The sequence below is a fragment of the Phacochoerus africanus genome, chromosome 15, assembly GCF_016906955.1.
Source record: "Phacochoerus africanus isolate WHEZ1 chromosome 15, ROS_Pafr_v1, whole genome shotgun sequence".
Classification (NCBI taxonomy): Eukaryota; Metazoa; Chordata; class Mammalia; order Artiodactyla; family Suidae; genus Phacochoerus; species Phacochoerus africanus.
This window is the reverse complement of record NC_062558.1, coordinates 73,056,882-73,074,998: the sequence shown is the minus strand read 5'-3', so window position 1 is coordinate 73,074,998 and position 18,117 is coordinate 73,056,882. Positions and strand designations below refer to the sequence as shown.

General features: G+C 40.0%; 1 protein-coding gene across 1 annotated transcript in view; it reads right to left on the bottom strand.

Moving 5' to 3' along the window:
- VPS26A (VPS26 retromer complex component A) overlaps window positions 1-8,785 on the bottom strand; it is a 30,994-nt gene extending 22,209 nt beyond the window's left edge. The window contains 3 exon segments of the mRNA XM_047761052.1: window positions 1,949-2,098; window positions 8,613-8,674; window positions 8,677-8,785. Of these exon segments, the coding sequence (XP_047617008.1) occupies window positions 1,949-2,098; window positions 8,613-8,674; window positions 8,677-8,713 (249 nt within the window). The 5' untranslated portion in view covers window positions 8,714-8,785.
- Between the last annotated feature and the right edge of the window lie 9,332 nt (window positions 8,786-18,117).

The window sequence follows — 18,117 nt, the reverse complement described above, 5'->3', positions numbered from 1 at the left end:
TGTATTTTATGGTGAGTACAGGAGCACACTCAAGATATAACGCTAAGACAGTAAGTAATTTGATAAAGGACCAGGATAGACAATACAGTAAAATGGCTAATAAACCTAAATTCAACTTAACAAGTAACCAAAGAAATGCTATCAAAGAATATCATTTTTGCCTACTGAAACAGGAAAGATTGAAAAGTGATCAGATTCAGTCCTACCCTGGATGAAATAAAAGACATTAAGTGGAAATAGAATTTGATGCAAATTTTCCAGATTAATATGTATCGATACCCTTCAAATATTCATGTCTTTTGGGTCAGCAGCTCACTTCCAAGTATTCATTCTAAGCAAATAATTTTATCTTACAGAAATTTGGAGAAAAAAATTGTGTATATAAATGTCTGTATTACTAAAGATATGGTGATATACTAACAGCAGTCTAAAAATAGAAACTACTTATACATCCAATAATAGGGAAAAAGTATGGTTAATATATTACATACACATTAACATTAATGCAGAGAAACTAGGAGGAAACACACTCAGATTTTAACAGTGAATTATTTCTATATGATGGGACTATAGATATTTCATTTCCCAAACTGTCTACCATGTGTATATACTACCCTAACAAGCAAAGAAGAAAAACTCTTACATTTTATTTATTTACTTAGGTTTGTTTTTTTTTTTTTAGGACCACACTCTTAGGCTAGGGATCGAATTGGAGCTACAGCTGCCAGCCAACACCACTGCAACGCTAGATCCCAGCTGAATCTGCAACCTACACCACAGCTCAAGACGATGCCAGATCCTTAACCCACTGAACAAGGCCAGGGATCGAACCCCGCATTCTCATGGATCCTAGTTAGGTTCGTTACCACTGAGCCACGACAGGAACTCCAAAAACTCTTATATTTCATATTTAAAAAAAAAATTCAGGAGTTCCTGTGTGGTCCAGCAGATTAACAATCTACTGTGGTCAGTGCTGCGGCTCAGGTCACTGCTGTGGTCCAGGTTTAATCCCTGGCTTGGGAGTGTCCGCATGCTGCAGATACAGTAATTATTTCAAATATTTTATGGTTTGATTTTATCTATGATATTATCATTCTTTTCTTTCTTTCCTTTTTCTTTTTTTGTCTTTTTAGGGCCACACCTGCGGCATATGGAGGTTCCCAGGCTAGGGGTCAAATTGCAGCCGTAGTCGCTGGCCTATGCCAGAGCCACAGCAACGCCAGATCTGAGCCGCATCTGCAACTTACCCACAGCTCACGGCAACACCAGATCCTTAACCCACTGAGTAAGGCCAGGGATCGAACCTCCACCCTCATGGATATTAGTCAGATTCATTTCCGCTGAGCCACGACGGGAACTCTGATATTATCATTCTCCAGTATCATAGAGTAATGAGTACAAATCATATTCCATAAAGTGTAAGAATAATCTTATACATCACTTGATAAGGAAAAGGGGAAAAAGTTAAACCTTACAAAAGGTAGTACAAATGCATCTGACCATGCATGAACTTAAGTCTGCTGCAGAGAACCCAGAAATTAAAGCAACAGACACTATGATAGCAGTATGGAGAGATAAGCCATAAAAAATGAGAAAGAAATCTTTAGAAAATATACTAGAGGATTATCCCCAATCTTTGTAACTCAACTTTATGTTAAAAGAGAAACTGTGAATGGATCACAGCCCCGCTGTAGAAACTATCTGAAATTAAACAGAGGCACACAGTCACAAACACAAAATTTCACATGCAATTTAATTTAGACACTGCCCCGTAACCCTTCCAGTTTAAGAATCTGTAAATATTCTAATGAGTCAAGGATTCTGGCCGACTTTCTGAAAAAAATTTGTCACCTCTAACAGAATCATTCACATTTAGAAACAGCACACAGCACTTTCATAACTAATTCTAATATCCTCCATCCAGGTAATTCTCCAAACAAATATTTACCTTTCCTGAAACAGATTCTCCATCATAGAAAAGATAGTGTTTTTCTACTTTGCCATCTTCAGTTTTCATTTCCGCCATTTTCCTCGTTTCTCCATCATTAAGGACAACATCGATCTCACAAATGGGACCAAAAAAGCCTCCAAGAAAACTCTGAAATAAAAGGAAAATGCTTATAATTATGATTTGGCAGCCACTACATTTTGTAATTCAAATTTAATTGCCTATGACCTATAGTTAATCTGTGAATTCACAAGGAAATAGGAACTTATATCAAATATTTTATCAAAATTAAACAAATTTAGGGAGTTTCCTGGTATCCTAGCAGTTAAGGATATAGCATTGTCACTGCTGTGGCTTGGGTTCAATCGCTGGCCCTATGATGAACTTCTGCACATCACAGATGTAGCCAAAAAAAATATAAATTTAGTACAATGTGCATATAGTTAATACTGTACCGTACACTTAAAAATCTGTTGTAACATGATAATGTGAGAAAATAGAATGTGTACAGGTATGTGTTACTGGGTCACCATACTGTACAGTAGAAAAAAGATTGTATTGAGGAAATAACAATTAAAAAAAATTAAAATTAAATTAACATAAAAATACAAAAATCTGTTGAGGATAAATTCATGTTATATGTTTTTTACTACAATAAAATGAAAAGGCAAAAAAGAAAACAAATTAAACATGCTATAGTTTCAATCATTTCCATAGATGATAACTATAAATAATCAAATAAGCATATACAAGAAATCAAAAAATTAATCCAACACCTGGATTGGAAAAGTTATCTCTAATTATACCATGAGGTTCTTTAATTATACTGCTTTAATGAAACTCATACAATCCAAATTACTCATACCAATTCAAATCAATTATTACAATGTACTACTTACGGTAAAACTTGCTATATAGTAGTTGCTGTGGTGGCTCAGCGGTTAATGAATCCAGCTAGTATCCATGAGGACACAGGTTTGATCCCCGACCTCACTCAGTGGGTTAAGGATCTGGTGTTGCCGTGAGCTGTGGTGTAGGCTGCAGACGCGGCTTGGATCCCGTGTTGCCATGGTTGTAGTGTGGCAGCCACAGCTCTGATGTGACCCCTAGCCTGGCAACCCGTGTTGCTATGGTTGTAGTGTGGCAGCCACAGCTCTGATGTGACCCCTAGCCTGGGAACCTCCATATGCCGTGGGTGTGGCCCTAAAAAGACAAAAAACAAACAAACAAAAAAACCTGCTATAAAGTTCTGAACATGATGTGTTACATTGTGTAAGCTACTGGGATAAAACTGACTAATAAATAAGACTAAATTTCTGTGAAATTTTCCAAAGAAAATGTATAAGCCTTGTTCAATAAATCCTAAATATGACAAAAATATAAGGGTTAAAGATCAATGGCTTATAAATGCCAAAACATGTTAGATGGAAATAATACAGAATCCATTAACTAGTCCAATTATCAGATATAGTTGTGGATTATTTTTGCCACTAATGAAAATTAGTCTTCTAACCTTTTTTAAAATTTACAGAGAACAGTCTCCTATCTTGCTGTCCTACAACTCTTACTTTGCTCTATACAACTACCAGAGTGATCTCTTAAAAACAAATCTGATCATACTGGGCTCTGTTTTTTTTTTTTTTTTTTTGATCTTTTTTGCCTTTTTGAGGGCCACTTCCCGCGGCATATGGAGGTTCCCAGGCTAGGGGTCGAATTGGAGCTGTAGCCACCGGCCTACACCAGAGCCACAGCAACTCGGGATCCAAGCCGCATCTGCGACCTACACCACAGCTCACGGCAACGCCGGATCCTTAACCCGATGAGCAAGGCCAGGGATCGAACCCGCAACCTCATGGTTCCTAGTCAGATTCGTTACTGCGCCACGACGGGAACTCCTGGGCTCTGTTTTAAGTCCTTCAATGGGCTGGTCAAAGTATAAATTAGAGTAACTACTTTAGAAAATAGCTGGTATTATCCGGTAAAGCTGAAGATATATATATCCCACGACCCAGCAATTACACCCCTAGGTATCCACCCTGAACAGAAATTTACACACATAGGAATTCCCCTCATGGCGCAGAGGAAACGAATCCAACTAGGATCCATGAGGTTGTGGGTTCAATCCCTGGCCTTGCTCAGTGGGTTGGGGATCCGGTGTTGCCGTGAACTGTGGTGTAGGTCGCAGACGGAGCTCAGACCTGATGTTGCTATGGCTGAGGCGCAGGCCGGCAGCTGTAGCTCCAACTGGACCCCTAGCCTGGGAACCTCCATAGGCCACAGGAAGGAAAAAAAAAAAGTGGATGAAGGAAGGAGAAATTTACACACATAAACCAAGAGACAAATACAATGTTCATAATACCATTATTCCTAACTGCCACTGCCCCAATTACAAAATTATCCAAATATTTATCAACAAGAGGATACATAAATTTTAGTCTATATTCATACAGTAGACAACGGAATGAGTTATAACTACAGAAAACAAAGATGAATCTCACATTATTCCATTTATTAAAAAATCAAAAATACATAATGTACTTTACCGGAGTATTAGAAATCAGGAAGTGATTGGAAGAAAGCTCTGGGATGCTAGTAATGGTCTGTTTGGTTTTTCTTTTTCTTTTTTTTTTCTTTTGTCTTTCTGCCTTTTCTAGGGCTGCACCAGCAGCATATAGAGGTTCCCAGGCTAGGGGTCTAATCAGAGCTGTAGCCACCAGCCTACGCCACAGCCACAGCAATGCAGGATCCAAGCCGCGTCTGCTCATGGCAACACTGGATCCTTAACCCACTGGGCGAGGCCAGGGATTGAACCCACAACCTCATGGTTTCTAGTCAGATTCGTTAACCACTGAGCCACGACGGGAACTCCGGTCTGTTTGGTTTTATCCAAGAGCTTGATACTCTAGTATATTCACTTAGTGAAAATTCATCAAGCTGTACACTTACCTGTGCGGTTTTCTACAGCTAACTTTTACTTTAATGAAGTGTTGTTTTAAACATACACTGTATTTCCTCATGTGGCCAATACACATCTGGCTCTATTCATCCCTCCAGCCACACCAGCCTCAAATGATCCAAGTTCATCAGATTTGCCAGTCTTCTTCTCATCCTAGACCAAGTACCCTTAACCTAACTGGTTCATCCTTTGAGTCTCAATTTGACTCGTCTCCACAAAGAGGCCTTCCCTAACTTCCTGATCAAAATTGAATTCTCCAAATTTAGGTTTCATACGCCATGTAGTTTTACTTTATCATTTATTATAATTTACTTATTTAGTACCTGACTCCCCAAGTGAACTGTGTCATGAGAACAAATATCTTATTTTTTGTTCAACACTGAAGACACAGTGGCCAGAGCAGTATGTGGCATTTAGTAGAAAGCATTCAAATACCCATTGAGTATTAATTCGAAGTAAAACACATTCTGTCCGGATAACAAAAAAATAAGTGGATACACAAAAGAAATGAGCTAAAACTGACATGTCTGGCAAAACTAGCCCTCCTCCAGGAAGTTAGCATTGGTGCAATAACAGACTAGAGCAAGGAACTTGGGTTAAGGCTCAGTTCTGTCCTCAGGAGGCAGAGTAACAGCAAACAAGCTAATTAATGATACTCCTGAGACTATGTGAGTGGCACAGTGATCCCATGATCAAAAGAGATAGTGTTTTCCTAAATTCTAAGCTTCCTTGTTTTTATTAATTGTAATTTCAAGAAATAAACTCAAGAGTTGCCAATTGGTACTTTTGCCATCTCCAAAGACACAAATAGCAAATTTTCCTTTTGACAAGATGTTTTCAACTTTCCTGGCAATATTACAAACAAGATCAATTCTAATTCTGAACTTAGAATGAAAGACATCAATGATAGCACACATGCACTGTCCCTTCCTAGTTAGCCTTCATACCCCAAACCTGGCACTCAAAACTTGCTCAAAATGGTATACATTCTCCTGAGGGCTACAAATACCAGATTGTATAGCAGCTCAAAATCAGTTCCCTGATATTTACTAATCACCATGTGCAAAATCACTGAGCCAGCAAAGCAGTGGGGGAGTGGGGGAGGGCTGCTGCAGTGAGGAACAACTCCGAAAGGGTAGAAGAGGACAGTCTCAAAATTTGAACTATAAAATAGAAGCAGGAAAATAATATTTACTTTTCTCATTCCCCCTTAATAACTCCCAGAGCTGGTTCTAGGAAAAATGAGATTTAAAAACTATAAAAATTGTTTTACAGATAAAAGGAAATACTATGGTAATTTTTCTCCATATACATATATTTAACACGTAGAGTTGAACTTGGGATTTGAAAGCCTATATTAAAAGATCAAGTAATCAAAAATAATCAAAATTGCCACCAATTAAAATGGTATAAAACAGACTTGAGTAGCCTAAGACTTCACGATTAACACAACTATAATTAAACAATAAGTCTTATTTTGACACCATATGTAAAAATTAAAAATTCCTAGACATTGAAAATATGTAAAAACTATGTGGTTATCCTCTATTATTTTTTTGTATGCATGAAGAATCTCCTAACTAAAAATTAAAAGTTGACTTATTTTTCAACACAATCTAAACATTAGGCAGAGATCAGAAGGTATTTAAAAAAAAAAAAAAAGCCTAGTATAGCACATGCAGAACAAAAGGTTGAATGTAAACTGCAGCACTTTAACAAGGTTATGTTAATGACACCATGAGAGTTTAGTACTGGGTTAACATCCAGTTTTTATCATTAGGACACATCAAAAATGAATCAGCTGTACTAAAAGCCTCCAGAAACTTGTGGATGTCTTACAATTAACAAGAGAAAAAACTTTGTTTTCTTTCTAAAAGGAATTGAAAGATCCTCTACCCAAAGTCCTGTTTCTAAAGTTTTTATTTCAAGATGTGCATCTTCTGTCATTTCAAACAGAAAGTCACAAGTTAAAATTGTTCTTAATTTATTCACTGTAATACTTCTCCTGATACAAAGAGAGAAAAAAAACTACGAAACTGTCAGACTGGAAGGAAATAGAATAAAAGTGGCAAAGAAGGTTAGGAAGCATTAACATAGACTTTTGCTGAAACTATAGAAGGCAGTTTTGAGATCTTTTAGGAGAAAAACTACGAAGTTCTTCTGGAAAAGGTATCTTCAAGTGAGTATTCAGAATACAGGATTTTTCAGGAGCAACACTATGCAATATACACGTTAAAACTCTTAGGTGGCCTTCTTAGGTGGCCTTTAACTAACTAGAGGGCAATATATATGACTATTAAAATATTAGAGCAATTTTTTAACAGTTTTCTAATTGTGTTCTAAACGTCCTATTACTGCTGTTGGGTTAATTTAAGGTTTTTCATGTAATTCCTAAGTCCAATATTGAGCATTACCATCTAGCAAAACTACATGTGGGAATGTTAAAGCACAAACTTTTTAGCCCTCACTGAAGAAATTTCACTACATCCAGTAGACATAAAGAAATGTAACTGAAGGTGAGACGCAAGAGAGGCTCTCAAAATTTATTCATTTAGCCCATACACAAGCAATGAAACAGCAAATTTTCATACATATATTACAGCTGTGCCCATTTCAGTGTTATAAAGCTTTACAAATTTGATCATTTGACGAGTAACTTGACAATAAAAATTGCTCTTGAACATAATTTAAAAGCTTATTAAAAGTAATCATTTTAAATGTAAAAAATAGCCTTTTAAGTTTTCTTTGCAAATTATATTCAATTAAAGAAGCCTTCTCTAACTCCCTGACTAGGCACAGCCCTACTGTACCTCCTTTTTAACACATGTTAAACAAATGATTACACAAATAAATGTTTATCTCCCTCTGGACTGCAAGCTACAAGAGAGCAAGGGCTGTTTCAATCTTGCTCAGCGGCCCCGGGAGAACCTCAGTAATTATTTCTTCAATGAAAGAAAAAACGGCTGCAAGTTTAAGAAAGAACATGCCTGTCCTCACTTTCTTTTAATTAAAACAACTCGATTTTTGACTCAAAGTTATTTATTCAAAGTAACTTAAAAAATTAATAAATCTAGCTTGGTCTTTAAGTCAAAAGTCTCAAGCAGTTTACTGAATCGGATGAGCTTTGGGAAAGCAGGTACTATTAGGGAGAGCACACAGTAGGCGCGCAACATATACTCGCCAAGTGAAACGAATTAACGAACACTACCGTAAAACGAGCCAAATGAGATCCAATCTGGAGGCGATCGCCAACACACAATTAAACGCCATCGTGCCCATGCTTGCGCTTCCCAGTAACTGCAGTGAGAGTACTCTGATTTCCCTCCCTCCTTTGCTCCCCAGGCCATTTCAACATCCCAAAGCGGTAAATTTCCAGAAATGGCTTGAAGGAAAGGAGAGCCAAAGCTCAAAGCAGCGAGCACGAAACTAGAGTCTTTGGGATTAAAAGCGTCCTTCCCTTCAATATCCTTTTCTTTTTCTCTCCCGTTCTACAAGTGTCAACATCGAGGCTGAAGTGGGGTCAGGAAATCGCCTCATATCACCATACGCAAGTCAAAAAAAAAAAAAAAAAATCACGGACTTTATCAAGCTCACGACACATTGGACCAGAGCGACCAAGTCCCCCCCGAGTGTGGAACCGAGGGACTCTTGGATCACTCCATCTGAAAGGAAGCGGGGCTGCCCAGGAGAAGCAGAGGGACTGGGTACCTTGGAAGGGGAGGCGGCGGCGGGCCCCCGCAGAGGCGGGGTCCGAGTACCCAGCCAAGGCCCCACAGCCGGTCAAGGAACGCGGGCACAGGCTCCGACATGGCCAAGAGAACGCGGCACCACCCGCAGGTGCTCGGGCCTCGCCGAGACCGGGAAGAAGCGGCGCAGCCCGCTCTTCCCCGACCTGCTGCGGCCAGACAGGCCTAACCCGGTTCCCCGCCCTGCCCGCCTGCCCCTTCCTGCTCCCCGCAGCCCTCCCGCGATACTGGGCCCGCCGTTGGCCGGCCCGCCGCGCGCTCTGGGGCGAGGGCTGGAGGCGAGCGCGCTATACGCCGCGCACTCACCATTGTCAGCGCCGCTGCCGCCGCGTCCCCCCCACTTCACTCTTCTTTCCTCAGGAGAACTCCCAGCCCGGGTTCCCTCCGCCCCGGCGCCCCGTCACGTGATCTTGGGCCGCGGCTGCACGTGACCCCCCCCCCCCTGCCTCCCCTCCCCCAGCACAGGCCGCCTCCCGCCTCTCGCCCCGCCCTACTGGCCAGCCTGGCCCTCCGAGGCGGGGCGGTTTGGAGGCGCGGCCTCGTGCTCCACCCCACGGCGGAGGGGCGGAGTCATTGAGATAGCGTCAAGTGGGAGGGGCCAGGGCGGAACATCGGCTTCCCTGGGACTCAGCGCTTTGTTGTTCCTCCAGGGTTTGTTTCCCATACTACCTTCTTCTCTGAGGAAGTTTGAGCAGCTGGGAAAGAAGGAAGGATGCAAGAAAAGGTTGGTGCGGGAGACACTCTCTGCGGGTGGGTTACTGGGCCGCCGAGTTGAATGGGAGCTGTTTTCCCGAGGTTCTGCTAGGTTAGGCTTCGAAAAGAGATGTGCTCTTTCAATCCGGGGATGAGGCATTCTTCCACTTTCTCGAACTCTACCTAGCTTCCTTCCTTTCCCTCAAAGAGCTTCTGGGTTTTGAGAACTAAGCTGAAGAGACAAAAAAAATAGAAGTTACTACATCCGTTGTTTCGTGCAGTACACGGATAACTCATGAACTATCCACGCCGAGGTGTGGAGGGCTCACAGATCAGTTGTACCGCCCTGCCTTTCCGTGAGGAGAGCTGTCCTAAAAAGTCCAGTGTGGAGTTCCCTGATGGCTCAGTGGGTTAAGCAACAGGCGTGGTCGCTGCTATGGCACGGGTTCGATCCCTGGCCCGGGGATTTTTGCATCACTCGCTATCAAAAAAAAAAAAAAAAAAAGTCGGATGTTACTGCTCAGAAATACTCAGGCTTTAACTGCATCTAGATCACTGTTGTGTAAGCCTAGACCTGCCCCTGAGTGGAATTCTGTAGCATTTCAGATTTAGTGTTGAAGTACCATAGTGCACTCTATACAGAACCAAAGCAGGAAAAAAAAAAAATGACAGTCCGAAGGCAGATTATCCCATCATAACAAAACACTCTCAAGTTTATGAGGCAGGGCCATAAAGTAAGTCTCAAATTTAAGAGGTTTGGAATATGTCTTGGTGTATATCGGTAACCACAACAGAATTAAACTAGAAGTGACAAAAAGATAGCCAGAAAAATCCACAAATACTTGGAAGCTAAGCTACAGAGTTATGTAGTTCTATGTCAAAGAAGACATCTCAATAGGAATTTTAAAATAGTTTAAAAGATATTGAAAAGACAACAGAATTTATGGGATACATTGAAATATTGTTTAGAGGGCGATCTGTAGCTCTAAATGCATGCATTTGAAAAGAGGAAAGTTTCATTTATTTATTTATTTTGTCTTTTTGCCTTTTCTAAGGCTGCTCCCCAGGCATATGGAGATTCCCAGGGTAGGGGTCGCATCGGAGCTGTAGCCACCGGCCTACGCCAGAGCCACAGCAAAACAGAATCCGAGTCACATCTGCGACCTACACCATAGCTCATGGCAATGCCAGATCCTTAACCCACTGAGCGAGGCCAGGGATCAAACTCACAACCTCATGGTTCCTAGATGGATTCTTTAAACACTGAGCCATGACGGCTACTCCAAGAGGAAAGCTTTAATATGTGTAAATCTGCGACCTACACCATAGCTCATGGCAATGCCAGATCCTTAACCCACTGAGCGAGGCCAGGGATCAAACTCACAACCTCATGGTTCCTAGATGGATTCTTTAAACACTGAGCCATGACGGCTACTCCAAGAGGAAAGCTTTAATATGTGTAATCTATGTTCACTTCAGGAAACTAAAAGGGTATTTAGCATGTGGAGGGAAGCAGAGGATACATGGGAACTTTGTACTTGCTGCTCAGTTTTGCTGGGATAAAACTGCTCTAAAAATAAAATCTGTTAAAAAAAATTAAAAGTCCTCTCATATATGGTAAAATGATCTTTGACAAAGGTGCAATGATGACTCATTGGGGAAAGGACGGTATCTTCAAGAAATGGTCTGGGGAAAACTGGGTATCCACATGCAGAAGAATGAAGTTGTATCTTATATACAAAAACTAATTCGAAACAGATTAAAGACCTAAATGTATGACCTAAGACTATAAAACACCTAGAAGAAAACACAGAAGAAAAACTTCATGGCATTGGACTTGACAATGATTTCTTGGCTGTTACACCAAAAGCACAGGCAACAAAAGCAAAGATAGACAAGTGAGACTGCATCAAACTTAAAAACTTTTGTGCATCAAAGGACACAACAGAATGAAAAGACAACCTATGGAAAGGAGAAATATTTGCAAATCATATATGTGATAAGATATCCAGAATATCTAAAGAATTCCTATAGCTCAATAACATATATTCTTGTTCCCATCATGGCTCAAACAAATCTGACTAGGAACCATGAGGTTGCGGGTTTGACCCCTGGCCTTGCTCAGTGGGTTAAGGATCTGGTGTTGCCGTGAGCAGTGGCGTAGGTCACAGACACCACTCAGATCCTGCGTTGGTGTGGCTGTGTTGTAGGCCAGCAGCTACAGCTCCCATTGGACCCCTAGCCTGGGAACCTCCATATGCCATGGGTGCAGCCCTAAAAAGACAAAAAAAAAAAAATATATATATATATATATATATTCTTAATATCCAGAACATAAAAGAACTCCTACAACTCAGTAAGCAAAAATCAAGTGAACTGATTAAGCAATGGGCAAAAACTTGAATAGAGATTTCCCCAAAGATGACATACAAATGTCCAACAAGCATATGAAGAGTGCTCAACATCACTAATCATCAGAGAAATGCAAATCAAAACCACAAGATACTACCTTACACTCATCAGGATGGTTACCTTTTTTTTTGAAACCCAGAAAATAACAACTGTAGGTGCGGATGTGGCGAAATCAAAACCCTGTGCGGCGTTGTTGGTGAGATTGCAAGATGGTGCAATCCCTATGGAAAACAATATGGAAGTTCTTCAAAAAAGTGAGAATGGAACTACCGTATGATTTCACAGTCCTGGTTCTGGGTATACTTCCCAAAGAACTGAGGATAGGGATTAATGATTTATTTGCATGACCATGTTCATGGGCAGGTGAGTGGAATATTAATCGGTCTTAGAAAGGAAGAAAATCAAGTCACATGCTACAACATAGATGAAACTTGAAGACATTATGCTAAGTGAAATAGGCCAGTCACAAAAAGACAAATACAGTGTGATTCCAATTACATGAGATATTAAAGTAGCCATAGTCATAGAAACAGTAGAATGGTTATGATAGGTTGGGGAGAAGGGTAAAGGAGAATTTAATAGTATAGAGTTTCAAATTCGCAAGATGAAAAAGTTCTGGAGATCCATTTCACAATACTGTGAATATAGTTAACACTACTGTACTTTATGCCTAAAAATGGTTCAAATGGTATATTGGATGTTATGTGTTTTTACCACACACAAAAGAAGCAAATTAAACTCTTAGGAAAAGGAAGGATAACAAAAAATCCTAAACCAAGTTTATAAAGCAGAAATTTCTGTGAAAACTGATCTGTGGATAAGCCCTACACTATGGTTAAATGTGCTTTTTGGTGTACCTGTAAAATTCTTATTCACTAGAGTGGGATATATATATATTTGATCTTTTTGTCTTTTGGGGTCGTACTCGCAGCATATGGAGGTTCCCAGGCTAGGGGTCCAATCAGAATCCACCAGCCTATACCATAGTTCATGGCAACACTGAATCCTTAACCCACTGAGCGAGGCCAGGGATCGAACCTGCATCTCATGGATGATAGGTTCGCTAGCCACTGAGCCACAACAGGAACTCCTTTATACATGTTTTAAAGTTCATCTCTATTATCATTTTAATGCTCCGGTTAGCATTATGGTGTATAGATAAAGTGTATAAAGTATCAAATCACTCTGTTCGTTACCTGAAATTATATAATATTGTAAGTCACTTATACATCAATAAAAAGGAAAAATGAAAAGACTTGCCAATTTTTCATTGGGGTATTTGTTTTTATTATTGAGTTACAGTTTATCAAATACTTTGGGTACAAGTACTATGTCAGATATATTAGTTGTAAATATTTTCTCCCAGTCTTTAGCTTCACTGTTTATTTTCTTAATAATGTTTTTGGATGACCTGAGAATTTTGGCTTTTACATTTAGGTATGAGATCCTTCTTGAATTAAGTTTTGCAAATAATGTACACTAAGATTTGAGGGCTTATTTGTGTCCAGCACTGTTTGTTTAAAATAATTTCCTTTCCCCATTAAATTGCTTTGGTGCCTTTGTCAAAAATCTGTTAACTCTATAATTATGGATCTATATCTGGACTTTTCATTGTTTCATTGATCTCTTGGTCTCTTTATGCAATACCGCATTGTCATGATTACTATAGCTTTATAGTAAACCTTGAAGTAAGGAATTGTAATTATTCCAACTCAGTTCTTTTTCAAGAATGTTTTGGTGGTCCTAAGTTCTTTGTATTTACATACAGTTTTTGAATAGTTAATCCACCTTATTGAAAAAAAAAATCCACCTTATTGGGATTGTGCTGGACCTATATCTCTATTTGAGGAATATTGAAATATTAACAATTTGCAGCTTCCAACCCATAAAATGGTATATTTCTCTATAAGATCTTTAATTTCTCCTAGCAATGTTTTGTAATTTTCGTTGTAGAGATATTATACATCTTTTGTTAATTCCTAAGCATAATTTCATTTTCCAGTTGTTCAATGCCTGGGAAAACTGGATATCCACTTGTGGGGTGAGGGGGAGAATTTTCTGTGTTTTGTTTTGTTTTGTTGCCACACTCATGGCATATGAAAGTTCCCCAGGCCAGGGAGCGAATCCAAGCTTCTGCTGTAGCAATGCCAGATCCTTAACCTACTGCATCGGGCAAAGGATTGAACCCATGCCACCACAGAGACAACACTGGATCCTTAACACTTGCTGCACCACAGTGGGAACTCCTCTTATGATGATATCTTGCAATCTTTGGTAATTTCTTTGGTGATTTCCTCCTTTCTCTTTTCTCTCCTCTTTCTTCCTGAATCTTCTATTAGTCTTATATTGGGCTTCCTGATTGACTCTGTCATTCTCTTACTTTTTCTTTCCTATTTTCCATCTGTCTCTCTTGTGGTTCTCCTTCCTAGGTGATTATCTAGGGAAAATCTGGAAATGTTATGGTCCAACCCCTACAACTTTTTTTTCATTACTGTGTTATGGTAACCAACGTCTAGGGCCCCCAGTGATCCATATCTTTGTGTTCCGCCTTCTCAGATTCTATTAACGTTGGTCTGTGGGACCAGCAGAGTAAGGTGGAAGTGATGGTGTATGACTTCCACATCTGCTTCCAACTTGCTCTTTTTTTGGATCAGTCACTCTGAGAGAAGTCAGCAGCCACGTGATGTTGCCCAGTGGAGAAGCCCACATAGTAAGGAACTGAGGCCTCCTGTGAAACAGCTAGACTGACTTGCCAGGCGTGTGAATGAGCCATTTGAAAAGCTGATCCTCCCACCCTAGTCAAGTCTTCAGATGACTGCGGCCCAGCTGACATCCTAACTGCACTCTTACGAGAGACCTCCCTTAACCACAGTGACTTAGGTAATCCTCTCCCAAATTTCAGGTCCACAAAAACTATGAAATAATACATGTTTATTGTTGTTTTAAGCCACTGTTTTGAGGTTATTTTTCACACAGCAATAGATAACTAATAGATACTATTATATTTTTAACTTCGAAGAGTTCTTTCTTATTCTCTGAAAGTCCCCATTTTAATAGCAGTTTGTCCTTGTGAAGAAAAAGAAACAAAACATCCAATAATCAACATACAGACATCTAAAAATGTAGCTTTGTGCATAAATCATGGATGCAATTACCTTTGTAACAAATCACCTATCAAGTAGCTGAATGATTGTGGCATCAAAGTTTCTAGCTCCTATGGAGCAATGATCAATGATAAATCATACTTTTTTTTTTTTTCTTTTTAGGGCTGCACCTGCAGCATGTGGAAGTTCTCAGGTTAGGGGTCAAATCAGAGCTGCAGCTGCTGGCCTCTGCCACATCCACAGCAACTCAGGATCCAAGCTGCATCTGCAACCTATACCACAGCTCACGATGATACCAGATCCTTAGCCCCTGAGTGAGGTCAGGGATCAAACACGAATCCTTAAGGATACTAGTCTGGTTTATTACCACTGAGCATGAGAGGAAATCCAAATCATACTGTTCTGTTACAAGGTGTGAACATAACAGGTAAAGACTTCAGTCCAAAACTAATTATTGGCTTAGTGCAGTGGGCATTTGGCAATGTCTGGAAACGTTTTTGATTGTCAAGTCTGGGGGAATGCTGCTAAGATCAGAAGTGCTGGTAAGCATCCTACAATCCACACTACAGCCCCCTACAGCAAAGAAATATCCTGCTCAAATGTCAGCAATGCCAAGGCTGAGAAACCTTAGTTTATTATAAACTTAAGAAGACAAATAGACTTCTCAAAGATCAATTGTATTAATATTTTAAGCAGTAATTTGAGTGATAAAACAGACTACATGCTGAGAGTTGACAAAAAGATTCTGCAAAATCAATCATTCCCTTCTCTTTGCTACCTTAGCATTTTGTTTATAATAGATTTGAAAAAAATCTATACTGTAAAATGTGTTACAGTTATTTGTTTCCCCCACTACGTTGTGAGTAGTCTTAACTGTTTATTCCTGGTGTCTTGGTTCTTAGTAAGTTTTTGTTGGTTATATAATCTGAGGAAGAGTGACTGTAAATTAGAGAGGTACTCCAAAGTACAAATTGGAAGAAATCCAACCCCTTCCTTTCCCTCATACTCTGTAATTATGGCAATGATTGATTGATAAATACAACTCAAAGGTAAAAGAGTGAGAATGAGAAAGAACATGGGTTATGTACTATTTATCCTACGTACATGAGAATATTTATATGTATCTATCTATCCTCCTTTGTGCCAGGAAAGACTAACATATTATATTCACTCTCATTTGATCTGTGTTGGACTCTGAGCTCAAGGATAAAGGGTGTCTGGTGTGTCTTTGCTTCCCTTTGTATTTTTAGTACCTAGCACAGTACCTGGTTATGCCAGGAATCTTTAAAATAACCTTGTGAATTGTAAGGCTCATTTTTGGGGGCTTTGAGTTAATCATATCATATATTGCTTCAATTAATCTTCACCACGACCCTATGGGCAAATATTGTTAACCTGTAGTGCCGATAATGATAATAGCTTGCATTTATTGATCATTCACTCAATGACATTGTTCTTAGCACTTGACGTACATTAATCTTCTCAACAAATTTGTAAGGCAGTCACTATCATCATCTTCATTTTAAAGAGGAGGAAACCAAGGTACAGAGAGGTTAAATGAGTTAACTCATCTGATGTTACCTAGTTAGTAAGTGACAGAATTGAACCCAGTAATTTGGCCCCAGAAGCCCTACACAATTCACACCTTCGCAACGTTGCCCTTCCAAGACAGCATTGACAAAATTAAGTAACTTGCGTTAAGTTACAAAGCTAATAAAAAGTTAAATTGGTATTTAAGCAGGACTTTGCAATTTTAAAGCTCAGCTTTAGAATTAAGGACACAGCACAATATAACATTTGTTGATTTAGCATGTATACTGCATCCTGAAAGTTGGTGTCCCAACCTCAGTATGTCATTACCAAGCTGGTATCTCAGTTGTGCCTTCAACAGGCCCTTCCATCATTCTATCATGTTGGAAACAGTGGATCTCATCATCATGTGCCACTGCTGAATCTCCTTGCTATAAAGTGGGCCCTTTGGCTTGATCCAGTGTCATATACAAAATCATGATGGTAGATCAAACATTCTGTAAGCCCTTGGAGGCCCCATGGGTAGGAAAGAAAATACATACATGTATTTTCCTGTTAGAATACATGTCTATTCCTGTTAGAACAAATCTCTGGCCCCTCTAGGATGGAAGGAGCCTAATATAGTCAACCTGCCATCAAAGTCTCCTTGGAGAATGGTACCATGTCAGCAGTCAGCTCTGTCACTAGTATATGGACATTGGGCAATATATAGCTAAATTAACCTTGGTCAGTGGAAACCCAGGCAGAGCCTCCCTCTCTTCCATTATGGCTACCCCTCCATTAGTTATAATGTGCTATCATTAGGGTAGCCCATGATAGAGGCTGATATCTGCCCACATCATTTAGTCTACCTGGTTGTGCCTCTACTGTACTAGATGCTTTCTCATTGGCATTGGCATTTGACTCAAAGGTTTTCACACAGCATCTTCTCTCATTGGTCCACTCATGGGCCTTCACCCTGGACTTCTTAGTTCCCAATCTTCTCATCTCTTCTATCTTAGGCCCCTTATCAACTGACCAAAACATTTACCGCTATCCATGAAACTATATATATCTTAACCTTGACCTGCTTCTCTTTCCACACAGAGTAAATGACCAGGTAAACCACCTAAAGCTCTGCTCTCTGGAAGGACTTCCTCTCACAGCTATTTTTAAGGTTGTTCCTGATTGGCACTGCTGTACAGCTGCCATCCATTTTTGGCTTGAACCTATATAACAGGCCAATCCATCTGTGAACTAAACTTGATCTTATTCCTACTTTGTCAGTCATAAAAAAAAAACCTTCTTCCACCACATGGCCATAGATATGAGCTGACGGAGAGATGTCAGGGCATCACTGGCACATGACATGGCAGTATGGACACAGGCTCATGATACATCCATACAGTGGATCACCATGATATTCTGTGAGAAGTCCCACCAGTCCACGTCTCTTCAGATTGGATTATGGCAGAGGGTAGAAGATTTAACATAGCCCTGGGAATAGACTAAATGTATACTGTCATCTGTCCCAAGAGAACATAATCTGTTTCTGATTCTCTCTCTCTCTCTTTTTTTTTTTTTTTTTTTGGTCTTTTTAGGTCCGCACCCTCAGCATGTGGAAGTTCCCAGGCTAGGGGTTGAATCAGAGCTGCAGCTGCCAACCTACACCACAGCTCACAGCAACGCCAGATTGTTAACCGACTGAGCGAGGCCAGGGATTGAACCCACAACCTCGTGGTTCCTAGT